This window comes from Dendrobium catenatum, unplaced genomic scaffold (assembly GCF_001605985.2).
Source record: "Dendrobium catenatum unplaced genomic scaffold, ASM160598v2 fragScaff_scaffold_1574, whole genome shotgun sequence".
NCBI lineage: Eukaryota > Viridiplantae > Streptophyta > Magnoliopsida > Asparagales > Orchidaceae > Dendrobium > Dendrobium catenatum.
In genome coordinates this window covers 1,388,438-1,415,309 of record NW_021320036.1, presented here as the reverse complement: position 1 = coordinate 1,415,309, position 26,872 = coordinate 1,388,438, and the positions used below count along the sequence as shown (strand labels likewise).

At 36.2% G+C, this 26,872-nt stretch overlaps 1 protein-coding gene across 2 annotated transcripts; it reads right to left on the bottom strand.

Moving 5' to 3' along the window:
- Positions 1-1,276: 1,276 nt before the first annotated feature.
- Positions 1,277-25,674, bottom strand: LOC110108203 (prolycopene isomerase 2, chloroplastic). Of its 2 annotated transcripts, none has more exons than XM_020838745.2 (13): positions 25,099-25,674; positions 19,259-19,465; positions 19,068-19,179; positions 18,832-18,914; positions 18,665-18,721; positions 18,423-18,575; positions 18,253-18,331; positions 16,842-16,990; positions 16,622-16,756; positions 16,353-16,466; positions 13,924-14,034; positions 13,503-13,611; positions 1,277-1,684 (listed from the first exon to the last, which is right to left on the bottom strand). In XM_020838745.2, the coding sequence occupies exons 1-13, from the start codon at positions 25,489-25,491 to the stop codon at positions 1,611-1,613; spliced, it is 1,776 nt and encodes a 591-aa protein (XP_020694404.1). In that variant the 5' UTR covers positions 25,492-25,674; the 3' UTR covers positions 1,277-1,610. The 2 variants fall into 2 exon arrangements, with proteins under 2 accessions (XP_020694404.1, XP_020694405.1); XM_020838746.2 differs by having other exon boundaries at positions 19,080-19,179.
- Positions 25,675-26,872: the final 1,198 nt, after the last annotated feature.

Genomic DNA, 26,872 nt, shown 5'->3' with positions numbered 1-26,872 from the left:
AGTTAATGTTTAGTAATCATGCAGTGTCCATAGCCATATTAAATTTTATGTAAGGAGATCAAGAATAGTAAAGTAATAATCGCAAGGGAAAATAAAAAACTTAGAAAGCATGAAGAAGTAAACATGTAAGTCCATATGCCAAGTGCCAGCTGTAAATTATCAGGTTTAGAGTCGATCCAACATAGATGCAAAATAAATTTATCACTAAGAAGTTGGCTTAAAATTGAATTGTGGATCAAACACATTCAGTTTTGAGTTGACTCAAAATCAAAAGGCTCAATTTTGAGCTGAAACATTTTGATTTTCAGTCAACTAAATATTTAAAAAAAAAAAGTAAATTGATTTAAAGATTTATTATTCCAAAAGAAAAGTTATAATAAAAAATAAAGAAAAGATTTACGAGGTTATACCATCAAATATTACATTTCTGCATATCAATAATATCAACTTTATAAGTGATCAATAATTAGTCATTCAAGCAACCATATAAAAATATCAATAATGTCAACAACAACAAATAGATATAGACTAAGAAATATTTAAACATAATTTTTACAGTTGCCTTGATATGATGCACCACACTTCAAAAAATGACGAAGCACACAGCTCGTTTTGATCTGTTGGTTGGGAGCTTAAGCTATCAAATAAGAGGTCCTGATGTGTGTGTGAGTCTGCTTTAATTGGCCTAAATGTCCCAAAATAATAATAATAATTGTCAGGCACATGCACGCCATCGAAAGGGCAGCAACATGTGTAAGATATGGTATGAACATGCCAGCTTTTTGAGGAAAAAAAATCTAACTTGTGCATCAAACGCAAAAGGAAATACTGGGTATACCACTGACTATTTTGGCACACTGTTAGTGTTTTTTTTAAATTTATTTGAGTCCCCTTCTTTCTCGTGGAAAGCTAATTGGGCAAGGCCACCAATTCTATCATCCAATTTTTTTTTTCCAAGTTGGCAAGAGTTTTACATTGAATCTTCTTTGATGTTTATAATGTGCGGAATTGAAATTTATGATATGGTATTTATTACATTATGAGGACTATATTTATTTTATTACTGATAATAATTAATTTTTGTAAATAATCAATTTTGACATAAATTGTCATTATGATAATGAACGCCTAATCTATGCTTATTTTTTTCAACCCCAAATTTATCATATCATATCCAAATGATGTATGAGTCCCAAAATTCATGTCCGAGTATTATATACCTTTTGTTATAACTCTCATCATTGCTGCTAGAAATGAACATGATGCATGAATCACATAGTCATGACAAATTCTAACTTCTTGATCCAAAATTTTGACGCAAAGGTCTCATTCATGAGTTTAAAAGGTACATTTTTCTTTCTTGTTAAAAAGAAGGTAAATTTTCCTAATATAAACAAGTTTGCAAGAAAAATATCAATAAAACTGTACAGGTTATCATTCTTCATTAGCTATTCTCAACCATGCCTTGAATCCATAATGACCAATCTAGAACCATTTGCAAGTACCTCCTGCTCCCAAAGCAGCCAAGAAATGGTAATGCTGCATCCGCAATCCATCAAAAACTAGCCTGTGCTGCTGAATGAAAAACTGCTGGGGGCTTGATTTACACCTCATGCAATTGTCCTTAACCACCCAAGAAGACGTAAGAAGGCAGCATCCAAAACTGGAGCTCTTTTCTCTAACCCTGCATTGTAAAAGGGTAAAAAGAGAGAAACAAAAAGCATTGGCCATTAATTTTAGTTACATAAAATAATGATGGAAAACAACATAAACAGACAAAGAAAAGTAGCATTATATTAAAATTAGCTTCTCAACTACCGTTCAAGTGTAATATCATTATATCATCATCAATGTAAAACGAAGGTTGTGTATAAGAGGTGGCTTGAAAAAGCATCATTGATATTAAATTAACATGTAGTTCTAGGTTGTCGAGGGAAGACTTTCCATGGAATGCCAGCTGCCGCCTTATTCGAAAAGGGAAAGAATATATGTATTTTATCTTCTACAATACTTGGGAGTTTTTTCACTTGATAGAATTCAGAATGCATTTGGCAGGAAGGTCTGGCGGTATTGATTCCTGGATCAAATTTCAGCTGCCTTAGGCCTGGACTGCTGGCAGTTTCCTCCTTGGATGTCAATTACTTTAGGAAATCTTCCTTGAAAGCAGCAATTTTGACATGATTGGAAGGCTGCCTAAGTTGCGCTTACCAATGGTTGATTTCTAGGTATATACCAACAATTGCATTATTAGTTTTTCAAATTAAACATTATCTAAATTTTGATTTTTCCCTTCTTGCTGGAGCAAGGTAATTCTTCACCTTCCTAGCCCACGTATAGAAGCCAATTTTTTGCTTGTAGAAGTAAGCAAGTTTACGACTATTTGTTTCCCTTCTACTCTTATACATCATTTTCTAACATGATATAATAACAAAATTTTGTTTGATCACAATAGCATACGGCTACAAGAGGGCTCTAACATGGTCAAGTAAAGATGAAGAGAAGATACGCTGTTCCTTCTCCTTACCCAACCACACATTCAACCCAGGAGTCTTCATGGAGCACTCATGAGTCATGACTTCAAATCATATTCTACAAAATTAATGGAAATAACTTCTTTCAAAAGCCTCGCTCAATCCAAATGGTGATTCAAGGAAGAGGTAATATTGGGTATTTGGATAGTGCCATCCATAAACCTGAAGTGAGTAACCTTTCAATTCCAACATGGGATGACAATGACGCCCTCGTGATGTCTAGAGATGTCAATTGTGAGAAAGAACACATTGGCCCTTGAATTAAATCCACAACACCACACAAGCAATTTGGAAGAAAGTTAACATGGTGTGTTCGAATCATAAAAACTCTGCCCAATTATATGAATTGTGAGACCATGCTCATAATCTCAAGCAAGTATGAGCATGACCAAAAACTTCACACAAAAATTTGACAAGAAATTGACATATTTGAGCCAATGTTTAAAATTGCGTATTCGGATATTGAGGCGTTTTTCATTCGTGAGGCGAGGCGTAAGCCTCAAAATCAAAAGATTGCGTAAACATAAAATGATAAATTTTTTACATACTAATGAGAGAATAATATAAAACATAAAAAAAAACATAAGATATGAAGTGAAATCAAAATATCCCAATAATAAGACAACATGAAATATAGTTCAACTCAAAATTCTATTTTTCTCAAATCCCAGTATTCTTTTCATTAACATATAATTCAAATTTCCAAAAATAAATAGCAATGACATATCACATAAGAACTCATAAGTCATCAGCACTGTCATCATTAAGGGGTTCTTCATTTGAATCATCATTATGATGAACTGCTCTCTCCCCTTCCTCCTCTCCTATAGAGTCCATGTCGGACATTTACTTCAAGATTTATGTAAGTTTTAATATATATAGTGTGAGGCGTAAGCCTCATGCCAGTGAAGCGAGGCGGGCCTCAACCAAGTTGAGGTGCAAGCCTCATAAATAAAACTCGAGGCGTAAGCATCGAGGCGTTTTTTACTGGAATTGCACAAAGGCGAGCCTCATATTGCGCAATTTTAAACCATGATTTGAGCCAAGCCATTGGTGTGGGGAGTGTGCTAATCAATGCATCAAAGTCGCGAATAAGAGAAGAACCTATAATTTTCTAGTAGGTCACAATAAAAATCTTGAGTCATTCGTGGAAGAATCACGGGAATTCAACAGCTACCAAAAGTTAAAGAAGCATACGCTGAAGATCGAAGAGAAAAAACAAACGAATGATAATGTTATGAGGTGCCAAGAGCCTCCTTCAAGCTAAAGGTTCTACCGTTGCCATTAGAAGTCTGAAGCAAAATCAAGAAAATGTCTAATGCGTAAAAGAGATAATCTTTGGTGCGTTGTCTATAAAAAGATCAATCACACAAAAAATATATTGGAAACTTCACGGAAAGCTAACAAATTGGAGCAATGTCTCGCATAGCAAAAATCAATACAAAACAATAGTAGACTCATTATATAGTCCCAACATTGTCAATTTCAGAATTAGAGATCAAGGAAGAGGATTGATAGGGTACTAGCAACATTGGAGAATTGTCCTACTTTGATGAGGAATCTAAAGAGAGTAAACATTTTCTTTTTATCAGTAGGGAATTTGCTCCCCTTATTGTAATGAATGTTGTTATAGAAGTCCTAAAATGACTTAAACCAAATTTGCTAAGAATTGTATGTTTATTTTTGTTTTCGTTAAATGTATGTGAAATTTGAAGTTATTCAATATTTAATTAGGTCCAAAAGAGTTTGTAGTTGAATTAGAAAATTGAAAATTTTTCAACTGTAAAAACTTCTTGAGAGCACTGCGGTGCTATTGCGGCAGTGCTAACCTCTCTTTTTATGAGAAAATAGTTGAGAGAGTGTTGCAACACTAAAGAAATAAGCATTGCAGCGCTTATCTATCTTTCTTGGAAAGGAACTTTGAACCACTTGAGAGCTTTGTGGTGCTGTGGAGCTAAGTTCTTTGTCTAGAGCATCAGAAATATTCGAATAGACATTGTAGTGCTATGAGAAGCGTCCTTGCGACACTGGGCAAATTTTGACATTTTTATATAAATTTCCCGTTCACCCTATGTCATTCTCATTCGCCAGAAATGTTAGAGAGAGGCCGAGGAGGAGAACATAAGAGAAGATAAAGAGAAACTAGGTTTTGGAGGTCAGAGTTGGAATAATTATCTGATGTAGGCAAAGGGGGGTCAACTCAGGCTCAAATTAAATCAATTTTGGCCTCTCCCGAGTCTTCAAGCTCAAAGAATTTTGAGCTGGAATTTAGCTCATTTATGAGCTGATTTTTAGTTCATTTATTGGACTAGAGGTTAGCTCATTATTAGCTAAGTTTTAGCTCATATTTATCTTCTATTTAATGCACTTTTATTATAATTTTTAATGTTTTAAGTTATGGTATCTCTTGGGTTCCAAAAGGGCTTTTGGAATCCCAAGATTGATGTTTTATTTTCCCATGTGTGGCTCCTTGAATTCCACCATGGCTTTTTTTGCCTTTGTCCCTTGGAATTCCGGCCGGCTGCTGGTTTTCCGAGCCTGGGATGTTTCCCGTGGCTGTGGCTCCTTGGTTCCGTGCGGCCTCCTTGTCTCCCGCGGCCGCTTGCTCTGTCTAATTAGTGGGTCGTCGTCCCTTTCGTCGGTAGAAGTCCAGTCCCAGTCTCTTTATTTGTGGGCGAAGGGTATAGGCACCCCTATATTTTTTGCCCGCATCATTTGGTATCAGAGCAAGTTAGGAAGTCCTTGGATTTGGTCGTCAAATTTTGGTTTGTCAAATTAGTTAGTCAAGTCGAGTCTTATTGTGAGTCTAAGTTTAGGTTGAGTCTTTTGAGTCTTTTTTTTTGTCTTGTTTGGGTCATCAAAAAAATGAAAAAAGACAAAAAGATAGAAGAAAGCAAACCTGAAGAAATTGAAAATCCTATGGATAGGTGGATTCCATCAAAGTCAGCAAATCCTCTGGAGTATGAATTATACAAGCTTCAATTATGGATGCACATACGTACAGAAAGGTACTTCAAGAAAAAGCAACGCTTACAAGATAAATTCCTGAAAAAACCAGAGGAGATCATGCAGAAGTATGAAGACCTGATTAATGAACTGGATGCTCCGTCTTTCTCCTCTTCGGAAGACAACAAGAACTGACTCATCGGGAGCTGAGTCCTCAAGAAGGGGAGTCTGATGTATGCAAAGGGGGGGTCAACTCAGACCCAAATTAAATCAATTTTGGCTTCTTCCGAGTCTTCAAGCTCAAAGAATTTTGAGCTGGAATTTAGCTCATTTATGAGCTGATTTTTAGTTCATTTATTGGACTAGATGTTAGCTCATTATTAGCTAAGTTTTAGCTCATATTTATCTTCTATTTAATGCACTTTTATTATAGTTTTTAATATTTTAAGTTATGGTGTCTCTTGGGTTCCAAAAGGGTTTTTGGAATCCCAAGATTGATGTTTTATTTTCCCATGTGTGGCTCCTTGAATTCCACCATGGCATTTTTTGCCTTTGCCCCTTGGAATTCCGACCGGCTGCTGGTTTTCTGAGCTTGGGATGTTTCCCGTGGCTGTGGCTCCTTGGTTCCGTGCGGCCTCCTTGTCTCCCGCGGCTGCTACTTCAGTTCCTGGGCTTGGGCTGTTTTCTGTGATGCATGGGGGGGGATTTTCGTGCTCATGATGCTTAGGTTCTTGTGCAAATTAATGTTATGTGTCTTTTGATATTCCCTTTCATACCTATATATATGGGGGACTTGTAATGTTTGAAATAGTTGAATGATATGTTATTTTTGGAAAAGCTATAACCTGCGGGTTTCCTTCGGAAATCCTGCGGGCTCTTTCCACCCTTCTTTCTCATCCCCTCCGGAAATCCTGCGGGCTCTTTCCAACCTTTCTTCTCGGGCTTCTAACCTCTTCGTCTCTCCGCAAGTGCCACTCCACCTGTATCCTTCTCTAAGTGAAGCAACTTTAGAGTGTCGTCTTTAATTCTAAGTTTGCAAGTCGCCGTCGTTTGTAAGGTTCTTTTTAATTTCTTATTTTTAGTTTTATTTGAAATGTAAGAATTTGTTCTTTCTCTTCGTAGTTTCGTGGCTTAGTGGGTCGTCGTCCCTTTCGTCGGTAGAAGTCCAGTCCCAGTCTCTTTATTTGTGGGCGAAGGGTATAGGCACCCCTATATTTTTTGCCCGCATCATTATCCAACTTGATGTATGCTTCTGATATCCTATTTTATATTTCAATTTAACATTTGTACCAATAGATTTAAAGTTTTATGTGATTTTATTAATTTGAGAAGCTTTCCATCACTAAATTTTTGGTATATTGTAGAATCCAATATTTTGATCATTTGACAAGAAAAAAACTTAGGTTTTCATTAGGTGGTTTTAAATCTATTTTCAGTATTTTTTAATAAAAAAATGACACTTTTGGAATTGTATACAATTCATTAAATGCTTTCAAATGATGGTACAAAGGTTTCCCATGAATTATTTTCTAAATAGCTATTGTTGAGTATGTAAGCAAATTTTATATATGTTCACTATTAAAAAAATTGTACATGTGATAATTCATGCATTTTTATTTTTATATCAAATGTTGTTTATACATGTTGTTTGCAAGTACATGACATGTAGAGGAATGGAGATGATGTATGCAACAATTGTATTATGTTTTGTGTAATACAAGTGAAGTTATAAGAGTCTGTGTGCATATGTATATGTACCTATTTTTCTCCATCTGTCTTGAACGGATGCAATACAACCCAGATTGACTATTTTCTTATTAGAAAATTAAATCGTTTAGATTGCAAAGATTGTAAAGTTATTCCGAGTGAAAATTTATGTACCCAACATCGATTATTAGTTTTGGACTTTAAGATAAAGGGGCATAAAATAAAAAATAAAGTAAAACAATTTTCTAGGATTAAATGGGGGCTTTTAAAGAATATTAACAAAAATATTTTTTGAAATAAGATTTTAGATCTTAAGATTTTGTCTGTGCATGAGGATGCTAATATTATGTGGGAAAAAGTGGCTAGTGATATTAAGAATATTGCAAAAGATATCCTTGGAGTATCAAAGGGAAAAGCTCCCAATAGTAAAAATAGTTGGTGGTGGAATCCTAATGTGCAAGAAAAAATTAAAAATAAGAAACTTTGTTATAAAAATTGGTTTAATTTTAAAAATTCTGATAATTGGAAAATATATAAAGTGGCTCGTAAGGATGCTAAGAAAGCAATATGCGATGCAAAGGCATTAGCTTTTAGTGATTTATATAATAGATTAGATACTAAAGAGGGAGAAAAATATATGTATAAGTTAGCCAAACAAAGAGATAGGAGTAGTAAGGATTTAGTTCAAGTGAAGTGTATTAAAGATGAAGATCAAAAAATACTTTTCTTAGAAGATGATATTCAACAAAGATGGATGAGATATTTTGCTAAACTTTTTAATGAAGATTGTGAAAATAAGATTGACTATAGTGACCTTAGCACCCTAGATGAAAATAAAGATTTATGTTTTTATCGGCATATTAGTAAAACTGAAATTAGAGAGGCTTTAAAGAAAATGAAGGGTGGAAAAGCTGTTGGACCTGATGATATCCCAATAGAGGTGTGGAAATGCTTAGGAGATGAAGGAATTTCATGGCTTACTAAACTTTTTAATACTATTTTGAAGACTAAAAAGATGCCAGATGAGTGGAGAATGAGTATGTTAATTCCTATTTTTAAGAATAAAGGTGATGCACAAGATTGTGCGAATTATAGAGGTATTAAGTTAATGTGTCATACTTTAAAACTATGGGAGCGAGTTATGGAGCATAGGTTGCGGCGTGATACTAATGTTTCTCAAAATCAATTTGGATTCATGCCGGGTAGGTCGACTATGGAAGCCATACATTTATTAAGAGGTTTGATGGAGAAATATAGAGAAAATAAGGAGGATCTACATATGATATTTATTGATTTAGAAAAAGCATATGATAAAGTTCCAAGAGAAGTGCTATGGAGAGTTCTTGAAAAGAAAGGAGTCAATAATGCTTATATTCAAATCATTAAAGATATGTATGCAGGAGCTATTACATGTGTTCAAACACAAGGTGGATTGACCAAGTATTTCCCTATTTCGGTTGGGTTACATCAAGGATCAGCCTTAAGCCCATATCTTTTTGCTTTAGTCATGGATGTTCTCACTAGACATTTGCAAGAGGATGTACCTTGGTGTATGCTTTTTGCTGATGATATTCTTCTTGTTGATAAGACTAGAGAGGGAGTTGAAGGTAAACTTGAATTATGGAGGTCAACCTTAGAGTCTAAAGGTTTTCGCTTGAGTAGATCTAAAACAGAATATATGGAGTGTAATTTTAGTAGTAATAGACCTACTGAAGGGATTGTGACTTTGGGCGATCAAGTCATTAATAAGAGTACACGTTTTAGATATCTTGGATCAATTGTTCAAAGTGATGGTGAAATAGATGGGGATATTATCAGCAGAATTCAAGTTGGATGGTTGAAGTGGAGGAATGCATCGGGCTTGTTATGTGATAGAAATGTACCCCTCAAACTTAAGGGAAAATTCTATAAGATGGTAGTGAGGCCTGCAATGATTTATGGTGCCGAATGTTGGCCTTTAAAAGAGAAGCATAATACTAAGTTAAGTGTGGCAGAGATGAGGATGCTCAGGTGGATGAGTGGCTTTACCCTTAGAGATAGGATACGAAATGAGCATATACGTGAAAAGGTTGGAGTAGCTCCAGTAGAAGATAAAATTAGAGAGAGTCGCCTTAGATGGTTTGGCCACATAAAACGACGGCCTTTCGATGACCCGGTTAGGAGAGTAGAGGTATTAGATTTGACTTATGTTAAGAAAGGTAGGGGTAGACCTAAAAAGACTTGTTTAGAAAATATTAGGAATGACCTTTCTTTATTAGATTTAAATGAGAATTTGACTTTTAATAGGACACAATGGAGAAAAAGGATTCATGTAGCCGACCCCACGTAGTGGGATAAAGGCTTGATGTTGTTGTTGTTGTTGTTGTTGTCTTGAACGGATGCAAGATGATCAAATGGAGATATAAGTAAAAGTAGAGTTATAGGGGGAATTGGGCTACTATGATCAAGTGGAAGTATAAATAAAAGTTAAGATATAAACATACATCCAGGCATGTGTATGTTATATTTCATATGTTGCATGTCAAGTCATCAGTATTGTACACATGTTCAAGTTCAAGACATATTCATATTAATGTTTTTGACACCCATATTCAAGTTCAAGTGATATTTTTGCTAATTTCTCTAATACTCATGTTCAAGTACAAGTAACATGCATTTTATCACTTCTGATGAAGTCTTAATATACAAGAACAAGTAAAGTTCATATTGTTGCCTTGTAAATAATAAAATCTCACACCAATTAATATTACTTTGATTTAAACTATAAAACTTTTTGTTGCTTTATATGTAAGTTATTGTAAATGTGGACTTTGATTTCTTTAATAGGAATTGTGTAGTCTACTGAGCAATTTGTTTGATCATTTTATATGTCTATCTGTTGTTTGAGGAAAAAAAATAAAGTCAAGGTAATGTAGATTAAAAGTTGATAAACCAGGGGTACATTCAGTATGGGGGTATTTTTTTTATAATTTAGTTAGTCATGTATATGTTTTAATGAATCAAAAATGTATTGGATAATTGTATATAATTCCTTAGGAATGAAATGTGAATTTTTATACTTTTTTTCTGAATTCTAGATGTTTAGCTCTGGTATGTGAATTTGATGATGAGATCATTAGGATTAAATACAATTCTTCCAATTATATTTTGGGGCATGCCATTTATCAAGAAAAATCATATTATGTTGTGGCGTTATATGTTAGGGCATCTAATTTTTAGACCATAAAATTTTATTTTCCTATTTTTTTTAGAATAAAAATGATTTATAATATGAAATCTATCAACTATCAACATCAATGAACTTTCTTTAAGCCTAAAACATATTAAACTACCAAACATTTTTCTTTTGAGCAATGTGATATTTAAGGCCATATAAACTCTTAAACATTCATTCCATATTCTAGCTCATTAATTTTATTGATTTTCAAACTCATGTGTGAAAGTGTTTGGACACCTAAATGGCAAAATGTTTCTTTACTCACATTAACATCATTGGCTTGAATAGAAGAAGAAAAAAAAGTAGATTGGCATGAATCATGAATATTAGTCTTTAGTATCTCTTTAGGAAGAGCCCTTTTGATCATTAAATCAACTTTGCTAACTTGTCATTGCAATTCCCTCAACTATGAATAACTAATTTTAAGACAAGTTTTAATTACATGACCCACAATCCTTAATAAATGAGCTTTCACTTTAGAATGTGATCCTTTATATATGACGTTACAAAAATTGCATTTGAATGTAATATTTATTCCACCTTTAGAAGATGCTCCAAACTTTTTTACATGAATCCACAAAGGCTTATTGTATTCTACATTAGGCTCTGTTGAACCATCACCACTCCCAATTCCACAACAACTAGAGCTCATTATCCTTTAATAGAACATTTGGAAATTAGTAAAAAGTCTTGTGTTTACATTTGGAAATCAAAATTGAGCACATACTTAAAATTTACAAGAGGTTAGTCAATTCATAGAGTTTACATGATGTTCTTGAGTTTGTATGCATGACAAGGAGTGTCGCAAGAATCATACATATCTTCATCCAAAATTAAGTACAAATGACACTTTCCAAAATGACCTAGTCAATCAATGGTCAAAATTACCCAAGTAATAGAAGGCTGAATTAAAAAATAAATAAATTTTATGGTATGAGTATTAACATCCATTTAGTGCACTCATTCTAGCAATCCAAAACCCATAAGAGTGCCTTCCATTTCTAGCTGAAGCAAAGGATGAGTACATGAAAGCTTGTCCATGAAGATTCTGATGATAAATGCATTCAGCCATATATGACCTGCCTAAGAGGAAGATTTAATACCTAAACTACGCATTCATTCAACTTCATCCTTGCTATACTTTGGTGGGGGAGCCTAAGTGATTTCCATGCATGTCAATACAAATAATACATTTGCAATATACAAAAAGTTCCAAAGGACGGTAGTGTCACCTTCAGGAAAATGTACAGAATATTGATAAACAAAAGATATATAACTGATATGTGATGAACATGACGATCCCAGTACATGTTAAGTTTGTATTCTTTAAAAAGAGGTGGTGGTGAGCCTATTTCCTGCTCATGTTAGCAACTACGACGGCGTTGTCCATACATAGTGGCAAGCAGGAAGATAACAGAGCATGCTTATTATACCTAAAAACCTAAAAAATGAACTGTGCGCGAATATAGAACATTGGTTTCATAATATTGTTAAAAACAAAACTTATTGGTGCCCATTAATTTCTCAATTTCATATTCAAAATGTCTTTGTCAAAGGCAAATGTATGGTTAAATGTCATGCAGGAGATCTACATCAACCAAACTTAAAAGCATTAGGGAGCTGTAGGAATAGAAAAGTCGGTCGATGAAACAGAAGGAATATCTATTACCATTCATTTTGAAACAATAGACACAGCTTCAGGCGAAGTAGGATTGGATCTTGCCGTCGTTGGAGTTCCTTCTGTGGTACTTACGAAGACCTGGCGGATTGGACGTGAAAGTTCAGGTCGTCGCGATATTGTCGTTGCCCTACCTTGTCGGCGACTGAGCCCCTCCTCGTCGCCTACGATCCTTCGGCCTAGCGATTGCGGGAATCAGGTTCCTCGTCGGAACCTCTGCGATAACCCTTACCGCCATGTAGATCGAGAAAAAGTAAAGGAGAAAGGGCGGGCGCGGCGCTGCTAACTTATTTAAGATAAGCTTTTTTTTTATATATATATATTTATACCAACTATGTCAAATTCATATCCACAATACATACACAAACACTCTAATTCATGACCTCTAAGTTGAAAGCCTTAAGCCTAAGCTCTTAAGGCTTTCGGCATTTTTTTTTTTTTTCCATTTTCTTTTTAAAAAAGAAAAAAAATTAATTTTTTTTTAATGTCACTGCTTGGATTGGAGGCTTCTATACAAATGTCTTTTAGGGTTTTTTGTTTTTTTAGAAGCTTTTTTTAATATTTGCTTCTCCGTTAGTAATTTTTTTAGTTAAATTTTTTTTTAATTAAAATTTTTTATACTAAAAATTTAGTTTAATAAAAAAACTATTCAAAAGGAAATCTTAATCAGCAGTTAAAAATAAGATTAGGTCTTTAATTCCAACACCAAAATACTCATTCATATTTGATACAACCCAACTAGGGGTGCAACCGAGTCAAGCCGGCTCGCGAGCCGAGGGTAGCGAGCTCGACGAGCCGCTCGATTTGACGACGAGTCGAGCTCGAGCTCGGATTTTGAGCTCGACTCGAGTTCGAGCTCGAGCTCGAGCTCGGGTTTTGATTGTCAGGCTCGACCCGAACACCCCCTGGCTCGAGCTCGACTCAACTCGTTTGCACCCCTAAACCCAACAACATAACAGTTTATTTTGGTATTAGGCAAGTACTATATTGGTACTAAATTTCCTATTGACCCCATGTCACAAATGAAAGTTTCAATTTGGTATTTGCACAATTACCAAATTGGTACTAAAATTACTACTGTGGCAAAAATTTTATTAACTTAAATTCACTAAATAGTAAATTTTCATTAATGCTTTAAATAAAAGATTTATTGGCACAGTTTTTACTGGAAAAAATAAGCATCAAATTGAGATTTTATTTGGGACGATTTTTTTACTATTTTTTAAAGCAGTTTTTTAGTACAAATTTTTGAATTAAAAAATTGTTTTAAGAAACAGTAAGAAATCCATCCCAAACGAATTCTTAGACAAAGTTAAAACTATCTTTCTTCTTAAAAGATCAACATTTCCAAGGACAAACCAAAATTTTCTTGCAGGTAACCTCCAAATAATTTGATTTCCATAGGAGTTCAACATATGCTTACCAAGATCAGCAGCAACTCTATGAGCACACATTATTCCAGAAAAGGCAACAGCTATAACTCCTTGTCCTGGGAAACAGCTGTCACCAACGCAGTAAAGACCGTTAATGGCCTGCAAGAACCATCAAGTTGTGTTAGTATGGAGTCTCTTCGATGATTAATTATTCTGTGTGGACGCCGAACGTCATCTGGAGTCCAATCAAAATGCGCCACATCACCTCTTGCTCGATACCGCAGCTCAGTACTGATGAAGTGGTGCATTCTGATGAAGTGGTGCATTCTGATTGGCCTCCGAATAGCATTCTTCGCGTGGTCTCCGGACAGAATAATTTCTCCTCTTCAAAATGTTACAAAATTCATCATCACTTCTTCCCATGATATAGTACTATTTTCTGCAGCAGCCAAAGAAGCTAAATAAACTCACCGTTGTATTAAAAGGCATCCCAAGCAAACCTTTAGGTACATTTCGTGGCATTGGGCCATAAGTACCACTATCCCTGCCAAGAAATCTCCTATGAGTTTTTGGCGTACCCACCTGCACAGAAGAGATATCATCGTAGATGTCCCCCTTCAAAGGGAAGCAAGTTTTTTTTTTTTCTTAATTTCTCTCTTATTGAAAGAAAGAATGCAAAACAAACTAGGAGGACACTGTAATCAAGTTCATGTATACGAAAAACTGTTAGGTCGGTTCCTAAACCGACCCAGCCGACCCCACATGGGCCGGCCTTAGTCTACAGGAGGCAGGTCAAACCGCCTCCCATGTTGCCGCCCAGTAATAGTGCCTAGTGGGATCCCTTATTTGAATTAATATATTTGATTGAATTTATTTTTTGCAAGGGGCGTGGACGGCTAAGGCTATAAATAGGCATGAGAGGTAAGGGATAGGGCATGCTTGAATATTGTTTTCTCTTGGAGTCTCTTGGGTGTCTAGAGATTGGGAGAAAACGATCCTCCTCTCGAATAGAGGATCAATTGTATCTTTTCTTATGTTTGCTTTGCTTTGAGTATTTAATAAAAATCTATGGTTATTTTGGGCTGTTTCATTATCGATCTTGTGTCTTCTCGCTGTTCTTATCAATTTCTTGTTAGGGTTGCTTGCGAACTCAAGTACATCTGATAGAATTACTTGCAAACTCAAGTATTTCCTATCAAAAACCTAAGATAATCTGCTAATCCATTTATAACAAATATATGGATATTCAAAGTCAAAGAATCATTTAACATTTTAGCAAGCCTAATAGATATTAACATTAACACCTAGTTATGCAGGTCTCCTGGCTGAACATCTTTAAAGGATTCGGATTTATGCTTAACTGCGGAATGTTACAAAAGAACCACCAAATAGATTCAGATTGTAATCCAATTATTGAAAGATATTCTAAGCCATCGTCACTACTAGGACAACCAAACTATTTTTGGTCGGCTCAAACTTCATAATATAAGTGAATATCTGAATGATTACTCCTGTGTACGGAACAAACGTAGAAGTCATATTGTTGAGCATTCAGTGTGATACAAAACTATTTTTTGACAGAATAAAATAGACTGAAGAAAAAATAAGTTGATGTTTCTAGTGAAGTTCGCTTTTGTCCCTTCGGTTCCAATCACATTCAAGGCACCCAAAATTTATCATTCCCACCCTACCCTCGATGTCAATAGGGTGGTCACTATTAGAGATAAGGATTGAGCCCGGAAATTAAAAAGGGAAGCGAGGGAAGATTGAGTATTAGTGATTATTATAAAAGAATCTGTTGAACCCCTTCGATAGAGAAGAGTTAATTAAATTGAGTGGCAGAGATGATTCAACAATAGAGAAACTTTGAGGGCAAGGCTGGAACCAGGAGGAGCTCATGATGGGCAATTGTCCACCCTAAAAAAAAAAATTCCCCTTTAAAGAATAAGCGTTGTAACTATTTTGCTCGCCTTCAGTAATTTTAGTCACTCAAATTCTTAGAAAAAACATTCATTTTTTCTATTTCATACATAAAATTATGCATTTCACAATCATATTTTGCCCACCCTCAAAAGAGATGCCGGTTCTGCCCCTGTTTGAGAGGAATCTACAAAAGAATCTAAGAGGCCAGAGAGAGTTTTGGATAAAAATACAAGATCATATTATAGAATTCATGCGCCTCACACAAGCTGTGACTTGCAATTTTTAAGTAAGAGCTGGTCAGTACTACAAAATTGGCTAAATAATATAATTATATAGAAAATACATAACTTGGACTCGATATAGCTAGTTGTGTAGCTGATGAGTTCCTTAAGAAGGTAGACTTGGCAAGTAGGCGACTTCACAAGTCCTTAGGTGAGATTAGTATATCAGTGTTAGGAAAAAGTAAGGTTGATTCTTTGGCAACTTGACAAGATTCGGGAATAAAAGACTCTAGGATTTGGATGACTTAAATCATGGCAAGTTCTAAGTTGTTACAATCCAAGCTGGTCACATTCAGTGACTTGTTGAACCCAGTTCAGGCTCCCATAAAGACCTGATTGAATTAACTCAGAAAAATAAGGGTCTACATTAATTATTTGATTTTCCTGTCCCTTCGAACAAACTGAGAAGGATAAGATAATGAAAATTCAAAAGACCTCAATTCAGCCTATGAGAATTGAACACGATCTGCAGCATTGGCATTATAAAGTGCTTGACACATCATTATTAAAACTCAAAACTAATATAGGATGGTAATAATTCAAATTCCATGTCAGCAAATTCAAATAATCCGTCCAAATGATAAGCATTTTAAAAACATAATATGCATGCATAATTCCACATTCAATTAATTGGAAAAGTAACGAATAACATCAATAATTTAAAAATTCTTCCGCACTAAGCAGCATCTCAAATACCTCTTTTAGCACTACTGAGTCCTTGAGACCAGGAAATAGTTTCTTTTCAAGCCTCGTGATGATTTCATCAGCCACAAGTTCCTTCTTCTCTTCATATTCCTTGCGAGATAGACCCTATTGCAAGGAAAATACCATTAAAGCTTGAATTCGCATAGAAAATTGACAGCGGCAGCATTTTGAAACCCCGTCACATTCTGTACTTCGAAAGGCAAACCAAAGAATCAAATGAGTTAGAACTGGCCTCAGATGTTGAGAGCATTTGTACTTGCCTGCCAATCTTCTAAACTTGATGTTGTAAATATATGAAAAATGTGATGCCCTTCAGGAGTCAAAGATGGATCAAGAACCGTTGGAATACTCAAAAAGATGCTTCCATAAGGCATCTCTAACTTATCCCAGTTGTCCTGCATGTAACCATAAGAGCAAGCTCTCTCCCTGTTCCCTTATATTTTGACTCTATACAATTCAAATGCAAAAGCTTCTATGTACCTCTAGAATGAAATGGTGGCAGTCTGTATCAGGAGGCAAAACGAATGCTTTAACCCCCATGTGAATGGAAAGAAATGATGGTGCCTTCAAATAGATTTTTTGGAAGTTTTTCTCCTCTTGTGGAATGTCATCAACTTTTAACAATTTACCTGTAATGTAAAAGGGACGGATGATGACCAGCATACAGTCTATGCATGTATTACAATACAAATTCCTGCAATTCTAAGCATCGTTATCAGTCTCCGGTAAGGATTCTGATAGGAAACACTTGTAGTCTCGAGTTTTTCCTATCAAACTTCGTAAAAGTTAAAACAGCGAGATTTCTCCACAAAAATCCACACAACCACGAAAATAGTAGATAATTTGTATTATTCAAGAGGAGGATCGATCTCTCCCAATCTCTAGACACCGCTAGAGCCCAAAGGAAAACCTAAATCTAAGAGATCTCAAATTTCAACCAAATTCAAGATGCCCTAACCTTAGGAAAGCAAACTATTTAATACATAACAATCAAAAGGAAATCCCTAAACGGTTCCTACATTCAAATTTCTCTCCCAATTCCCTGAAAGATCCTTCCAAAACAGCGTTTTCCAGTCGGGCGGTCAGATCATGTGCACAGGAGGTGAACATTTCTTGTAAGCCGGTCCCTCCTGGACCGGCTAGACCGGTCTAACATATTCACGTATAAAATTATTTCAATACATCAGCCTTCATGTAGTAATGCTTTCATAAACCTTCATGTCACAATGAAACATGATGGCCTAAGGGCCAGGATTGTGTCAGCCTCCTTGTAAAATATCTGGACAATGAAACATCAAAGGGCACAGGGCTGAAGATGTCACTTGGCACATCTCATTTATGTTTTTTCTAAGGCATCTATTGGACCTGGTGTAAACTCAAGTTGACAAAAATTAGATATAATCTGTCATTATCAAATCCATTTTGTTTTAGATTCCCCTTACTCTTCCTCCCTATACTTCTCCCTAAATATCATTTTCACTTGGGTGTTCCTAAAATTCAAGCTCTAGACTATGATCTTTAATAATTACTATTTGAAAAATAAATAAATTTATAGATGTTTACAATATAATACCTACATATAACACTCAGTTATTAAACCTGAATATTAAATATAGCAATATGGTTTAGGTGTAAAAATTTTGCAATATTTCTTAAAGAATATCATGTTGCAATGTTTGTAGAGCCATACTGCATGGGTATGCACTTGTTTAACAAATGACAATACATGCTTTTAGAGAGCACATTTATGCCGGCTTCAAAATAGCAGTCCTTGAATGATTGCAATAAGCAGGGGATATATGACCGCTACAATGGCTTTCACAGATGTAGCGGTCATGAATAAATGTTACTTTAATAAAAGGAAGTTTCAACAGTTTGAGACAGGCAGTACCAAATGTATCCCATCTAGTTGCATTTGATATCACTGTTTTGGCAAAGAACTCCCTTCCATCTGATAGCCTCACTCCTACCTGTACAACAAAGATATATTTAGAATAATATTGACCGCCCCTTCCCCACTTACAGTTCTGGGTTGCTATTGATTAATAGGATGGCACTCACAGCTTTTCCATCTTTAAGCACAATGTTTGTCACGTTCGCCTTATAAAGTAGTTTACTGCCCTTATTAACTAGTCCATTTGCCAAAGCTTTAGCTATACCACCAACACCACCAACAGGGTAATTGATTCCTCCAAAATGTCTATCACAAAGTACCTGACAAAAAAACAAAACGAGGAAGAAGAATTAAGGTATTTGCTATGCTTCTCTTTAATTAGTAAAACAATTTGGGGAAGCATTACTACCATGCTTGCATTAATCATTGGTGTATGCAGAGCGTTGACTGTGCTCACAATGAAACACTGGAAAGGCACAAAAGCATAAGACACATACTAAACTACTAATCGCTGGTTTAAGCAACATAAGCTGCGGAATATGGATTTAGGTGTTTATAAATAGAAAATATTCAAACCTCAGCATCAATGAAGGACAGCAATTGAGGATCTTTTATAAATTTTCGAGCAATATCACCAGCATTTTGAGGCAGATAGAAAGCTTCAAAATAAAAGCATCTTATCAAGGAAAGGTGAAGACTAGATTGATTCTATGCTAATGATTGCCTTGTTAAAATAACTTATGAAGCATATCGAAATAAGTAAAGAGGCCATGGATAAATTTAGAATACACGACTCCAAGAAAAAATAGTACTTGATGAATTACCAAGTGTCAGACATTCAACAGGCTTCTTGAAAAACTGCCCAAAAAGGTATATGGGCTCCTCCAATGACTTGAGCTCCAATGAATTCAACGAATTGAAAATCTAATCATGTAAATGGCTTTTAATTCAGTAATCAATCAAAAGAAGAGCACTGTATAAAATGAATATAAAGCTAGTATACCTTCCAGCACTCATTATAAAATCTATGGATCCCTTCCTTCTCATGGGGGAAATGATTGACAAGTTCTGAAATGAACATATCATATTCCCTATGTACACGAACAGAAAGGTTATCCGGAAGGTGAAAGTGAACTGTAGTAGGGTCAGGTATGACCTGCAACTTGCAATCAACTGCCTCCAATGCTTGTGTAATTAAGTTCAGATTACCCTGTTCAGAATAAATTTTACAACATTCTCCTACAACACAGACTAAAATCATAAATTCATAAGAGAAATCATTCAATCAAATAACTACAAAAAATGATACCAAAATCAGTAAGGAAAAAGATTGTACTCATTGTCCCAATTGCAGTGGCAATGTCAGCAAATAAAGTCAAATTACCATCGAACCGAAATATGCCAACAAAAAGACAATCTTCTGCAGCTACATGTCTTAGCTACCAATCCAAATACCACATTAAGAGAGAACAACAAATCTATCAACGGTCACCTTCAACTTTCTCAATACCCCGGTCACCTTCAACTTTCCTAATGCTAGAATGCAAAGCATCATTGGTTAACGTTAGCATTAGATTTTAGACTAGTGGATTATGTTTATTATGTTGTAACTCCGGAAATTGTATTTATTACCCTATTATAAATTGGGGGTCTTAAACAAGACAAAAACTTCTCTCTCTTACCAAAGTATCAAAGCAAGATGAAACGTATATAACAATGATGGAGTGATCTATGGTGTTGCTTAGAAGACAAACTTAGCAAGTGGTTAGTGAAATTTATCGAACCACACTTGAAGTCTTTTCTTTAGCCTAGGGGTGCAAACGAGTCGAGTCGAGCTCGAGTCAGTAGGTGTTCGAGTAAAGCTCAACTATCAAATACCGAGCTCGAGATCGAGCTCGAACTCGAGTCGAGCTCAAAAGTCGCGCTCGAGCCGCTCGTCGAGCCCCAAACGCGATCCGGTTCGCCTTCCAACACGCATGGCACAACTTTCAAAAAATTAATTCTCAGTTTTAATTTGCCTTAAAAGTAAAATTGAGGCGGGAAAGAGAGAGAGAGAGGGTATTGAGATTTGAGCCTTTTTTCAGCTTTGTCAGAAAAGGAAATGAGTGTTAGTTGTTTTTGCATTTATTAGAGATAAGAGAGGCCAAATCAGAGAAGAGAGAGAGAGAGAGAGAGAGAGACGTTTGAAATTTCATGTGGTTTTTCAAGATTTCAAGCGGGATTTTTAAATTTCAACCAACAAAAAATTTAAGCTATCCCTATGTCATCATTATTAATTTTTTAAATATTTAAATTTAATAATTTCGAGCCGGCTCACGACTCGCGAGCCTTTTCAAGCTCGAACTCGAGCTCGTTTAATGAACGAACTCGAACTCAAGCTCGAGTTCGACTCGTGAGCTCAATAAGCTTGGCTCGCTAGCCCATAAACGAGTCGAGCTCGAGCCGGCTCGTGAGCTAGCTCGGCTCACTTACACCCCTACTTTAGCCCATAAATAGTAGTGTTGAGCTCAAATAATTTGGAATGCCCCCTGAGCAAAATATCCTTATGGCTGCTCCATATAAACGACTTAAATGAAATCTTCATAAAAAAATGCATTATTCACATCCATTTGCGACGATGGACAATCATGATTTATGATGACAAACAAAAAATGCATATGAAGTTGAGTATGGCAACTGGGAGAAGGTGTCAAAAAATTGATCTGGCAAACATGAGTAAAATCTATGGCATTCAATCAAACCTTGTATGTATCAACAAAGTCATTAGGATAAAATTTAATGATGTAAATCCAACAACCTAGAAAATAATCTAATGTCATGAGGATGGGTAACTAGATCCCATCCATGCCAATTTTTCGAGGCTATCATTTCAATATTCATACTATGTTTCCACCTAAGATCGTGCATGGCCTCTTGTTACGCCATGGAATATGAAATTGATGTCAAAGACATAGCAAAATGATGGAAGTCAATTAAGATATGATCAAAGGACATATAACTATATAAGGATTAATAAAATGACCATAACATTGTCTATTACATTTTTAACAAAAATGAGCACACGAAAATCTAGTAAGCCTCCAAGAAGCAAATCTTCATAAAGTTGGATAATGTTGACATGTTATTGTAGAAAGATGATTAGGTGGATCTGTGTAAACTTACGGGGGTAGAGATACATGCATAAATAATCTAAAAAGAATAGGAACGGATTGGGATAGGCGGCCTGAATATCTCAACCAGGGCCACACTTTCAAAACAAACAGCTTGGCAAGTCGCTTGATAAATGAATTTCCCGATTTGACTCTGACAAAGACACGGTATCAAATATAATTGATACATCACCAAAAATCACCTTAATCAGGCGTGAACCTCAAAGCATAATAAAGTTGGCAACTATCAAAATTAAAATTGTGGTCATCCAAACTCCTATTTCAACAAACTTATAGTCAAATTGAATGGCTCGAAGAGAAGAATCCAACGACACAAAAATCAATCCAATTCAAGCCCAAATAGGCCCAATTCAAGGGACTGAATCACATTTGGAAGGTTCACACCATAAATTGGATGATCAAATGATATCTAAATCTTGCATGCTTATAGTCAAATCGACTGGCTTGACAAGACAAATCCAACGACCCTAAGATCGCTTAATTCTAACATAATTAAGTCACTTAAATGCTTGATGGATGCTCTATAATCAAGGGAATCAATATGGGACATCTGATGGAGCATTCCAAATTTACCCTAAACCTTCTCCATATTTACGGGGTACACCACTTTCAAAAAATATATAAACAGGCTCATGCTCTCTTCATGAGAGAGGATTAACTGCAGATTGAAGAGAACTCTGCGGCTTTGAGGGTCTTAGAGCTTCACCCAAGCATCACCACAGGACAACTTCCACTGGCCAGCCAGACCACAAACCTATCGTCATACCACCGCCCGGCCGCCGATCTCCGCCAAACTTTTGCCCGACCATTATCGTACTACCACCCGACCACCAATCATCGTCGGACCACCAATCTCTGCCAGACTTCCGCCCCACCATCTTCAGACCACCGTCCGATGATCTCGGCAGAACCTCTGGTCGATCGCTAACCACCGTTGGACCATCGCCCGCCTTCCAACGGATGGTCAAACCACTGCCCAACCGTCAATCTCTTTCGAACTTCAGCCCGACCATCGTCAGACCACCGCCTGATCACCAACCGTCTTCGGACAACAACTTGTCCGCCAATCATCGTCGGACCTCCTCCCGGCCACAAACAGTCGTTGTACCTCCGCCCGACTGTCATCGACACCACTCCGACCACCTTCGCTCGCCGAGTATAGTCCCTCCAACCACGGCTGCCCGCCGACTACGATCCCTCCGACCACCGTCACTCCCAGACTATTGTCCCTTCAACCACCGTCGCTCCCTGACTACTATCCCTCCGACCATAATCACCCGCCAACGGCCCCTCTGACAACTGTTGCCCACCAATTATGATTCCTCCTACCTCCATCGCCCACCGACAACGATCCCTATGACCATCGTTGTCGCCTGGCAACTACAATCCCTTCGACCACTGTCGCCCGCCGACAATGTTACCTCCGACCATTGTCGCCCGTCGACTACAGTCTCTTTGACTAACATTGTCCGTCAACAACGGTCCCTCCAACCACCGTTGCCCATCAACTACGATCCCTCCAACCACCGTCTCTCACTGACTACGGTCCCTCTGACCTCCATCGTCTGCCGACAACAATCCCTTTGATTACCGTTGCCCTTCGACTACGGTCCCTCAGACCATCATCGCCCACCAACTACGGCCCCTTCAACCACCATCACCCGCCGACTACTGTCCCTCCAACCACCATCGAGCCTACGGTCCCTCTAACCTTTGTTTCCTACCAACTACGGTCCTACCAACAAAACAAACATGCTAATACTCTCTTGAGGACAGCTCTCGTATCACTAGATTCTTCCAATTCCCACCATGTAATGTCTTATATATGATGTATATTTGCTACATTGAGTCAAAAAATTCACCCCCCCCCCCCCGAGGAAGGGCCTCATTTGTAATCAATAATAAACACTAGCATAATCATTTCAACAAAGCTAGTTCCATGTTTTTTCCTTTCTTCAAGATTTTCCACATAAAAATCTTTATGTCTCTTGTAACTCTTGCACCTCTCTTTATTATATGTCTGTGTGCTAGACCTTTGTACAAAACTTGAAAGCTAAACTATATATCACTCTATTGTCGTGAATGTTTTAGGACGGAAACAAAATATTTTTATGACAACTAATAGGCTTTTTAGCTATGATGCACTAACACTTCTCCTCAAAGAGGCATGCAGAGTCTGACATATATCCGACACGCGTCCGACACGACACGCATCTGACACGCCTACAACACATGTCGGACACGCCGAAAACATGTTCGATTAAAAAAAATATTATATACAAATTGGACACATGTGTCTTAAATATTTTATGGATTTTTTTTAAATATAATTTCTTGTATTAAAATTTTTTTGGGGATTTACATACATATCACTTTATTTCATGTTATTTACATATCTAACATCCAAAACATTAATATTACATGCCTACCACCTGTAGAACAAATTTGAGTGCATGGAATGAAATATTAAAGTTTATAGATGGTATAAATTGTATGAAAGAATTATAGAAGTGATATATTTAATATTAAAGTTTTATATGGGTGTTATGTATGTAATATGAATGTTTTAAGTGTTAGATATGTAAATAGCATGAAATAAAGTGGTATGTATGTAAATTTCCCAAATTTTTTATTTATTTAAAAACTAATTTTTTTATTTTTTATCCACAACACAAAATCAATCATCCACACTCAATATCTCATTCATCAAATATTCTCGTTTTCATTCTCTATAGTGGGTTCAACTTTGGTTTCACAATAATATCAAATGTCATCTCAAAATTGACGTCTGACGTCACTACAAAATCAATGTTTCAAAATCATCTCAACATCAAAGTCTGATACCGTCTTGATATTGATGCTCGATGCTAGCAATTTCTACACCCATAACTTGATACCTCATCTTTGTCCGACGTCTTCTTAATATCGATGACAAACGTTCTCTTGACATTAACGTCTGATACTTACTACATAGCATCAATGCCCTACTATCGACAACATTTTCATCTCATTTCTCGATATATGATACAGAGCATCGATGTCTGACTCTCGACATCATAATATTAATCATTTTAAAGTACAAATTCTAGTTAAATAATTTATTATTTCTAAATTATTTTTAATATTATACTTACTCAATTTTAATACACTATTTTTAAAATATAAAAATTATAATATCGTATCCAAACCATGTCCGTGTCCTATTTTTCAATAATTGACGCAACCCATGTTTCTGTCCTTGTCATGTCATATCCGTGAAGCCCTGTATGTCTATGTGCATCGTAGCTTTTTAGCAATCTCACTCACTCATTTGGTCTGCCCAATTGGATTATTTCTCAAGAAAATCAGGTGACAAACACTAATCAATTAGATCTAGTGTCTGGTTTGGTTAAAAATTAAAAAATTAAAAAAAAATCCTCTGGTTTGGTTCGGACGATTTACACTGAACAAATTTGGATTTCGATTCAACATATATTATAAGACGCAATTAAAACAAAGCTAGGCCAAAAACCAGATAAACTATCACCAAAAAATTAATATTTTGGGTGTTAGATATGTAAATAGCATAAAATAAAGTTGTATGTATGTAAATTTCCCAAAAAATTATTAGCTTCAGCCCAAGAAAAAGCAGCACCAGCATGCTGAACAAGACAGGATGAGTTTAACCAATGACCTTGTCGCTAAACCCAAACATGACGGATGAGCCTACATCAAAAGTGAAGCCGTCCCTCTGGTAGAACCCAGAGCTTCCACCGGGAATCACGTATTTCTCGAGCACCAAAACCCTAGCCCCCTTAACAGCAAGCTGCGTAGCTGCCACCAATCCCCCGATCCCCGATCCAATCACGATGGCGTCATACTCTTCCGCCTCCTCAGCCTTCCCTCCCCCGTTTTCAACCGCCCTCTCCGCGCTCAGAACCGCCTTTGGCCAACTCCAAAACCCTAAATTCTTCCTCCTCAAGCAAGGAGAATGAATCCATGATCTCATGCTCCTCCGGCTAAAGGAACTGTGAGGTGGGAATTTGGGTGGCGAAACGGAGGAGGAATTAAGGCTTAAGCTAAGCATGGCTCTCAATCCTGATAAATGGAGGATGACCACCGGATGAAACGTCTACAGACGATATTGATTTGTTTTGTATTTGTGGAAGCGAGTCTCAGTTCCAAGTGATAGCGGAGAATTCAGAAGGGCGGAAGCGTAGGGAAGAGCTATCTGTTCTTGGCCGCGACAGTGGAGATTCATAGAAGGAAATAGTTAGGCGCGACAAGAAATTAGTTTTTTTTTTTTTTATAATTTATGTTCCTATATTCTTATTAAATAAATAGTTTTAACTTTTTAGTTAATTTAATTTAAACTAAATATAATTCATAAATATTTAATATTCTACACATTTTAAAATAAATTTAATAATTTTAAAACCCATCTCTATCAAAAATTTTAGGGGAATTTACATACCATTTTATTTCATGCTATTTACATATCTAACACCCAAAATTTTAATATTACATTCCTATCATTCATATAAAATTTTAATATCAAATATATCACTTTTATATTTCATTCTTACCACCCATATCATCCTATAAATTTGAATAATTTATTCCATGCACCCATATTTATTATATGGGTGGTTGGCATGTAATATTAAAATTTTAAGTGTTAGATATGTAAATAGCATGAAATAAAGTGATATGTATGTAAATCCCCCAAAATTTAAATATAATATTCTAATTTTTATTTAAAATTTTTATTTTTATTTTTTACTTAAATTAAATTTGATTATAAACTCACAAACAGCATACAATTAAACCTCAGATTTAAAATTTTTTGGTTCAAGACAAAAACATCCGACTGGTATATCAAAATAAGCTATACATTTTTATTATTTACATAAATACCATTATTGTGGGCTAGAATATATGTGGCGATAGAGTTATGATCCTACGTCTTAATGTTATACGGATATCCAGCTCACACACAGAGAACACATGATTTTTAAGTGGAAACCCCTATAAAAGGGAAAAACCACGCGGCCTGACCCAGTTGAAAATGATTCCACTAGAATTTGAGTAGGTTACAGTGGGCTGACTCGCGATTACAAATATCAATCATATGGTTGAAGTTGAGGGTAAGTGAAAGTCTGAAATCACTTGATGGTCTAGTGGAACTTTGGGGTCACCAGGTGATTTGGTAGAATTACGGCATCACTTGAAAATTCGGGCGTTAGTTAACAGGAACATGGTATCCACAGGTGGCTTGAAATAACTCCGAACGTTAGGTGGTGGTCCGGCGGAGCTCAGGGAGCCAAGCGGTGGTCCAGCAGAGCTTAGGACTTCATGTGGGGGTCTGGCGGATCTCAAGGTGTCAAGCAATGGTTTGGTGGAGTTTAGGATGTTATGTGGTGGTCTGACGGAGCTCAAGGCGTCATGTGGTGGTCCGGCGGAGCTCA

What these genes read in the sequence shown, in the direction of transcription:
- LOC110108203 (XM_020838745.2), bottom strand. Translation starts at nt 25,491, where the DNA reads ATGCTTAGCTTAAGCCTTAATTCCTCCTCCGTTTCGCCACCCAAATTC. An exon ending in GACACTTGGTAATTCATCAA is followed by an intron (nt 18,915 to 19,067) that starts GTACTATTTTTT and finishes TTTATTTTGAAG; the next exon opens with CTTTCTATCTGCCTCAAAAT. An exon ending in TGCTTAAAGATGGAAAAGCT is followed by an intron (nt 18,332 to 18,422) that starts GTGAGTGCCATC and finishes TTTGTTGTACAG; the next exon opens with GTAGGAGTGAGGCTATCAGA.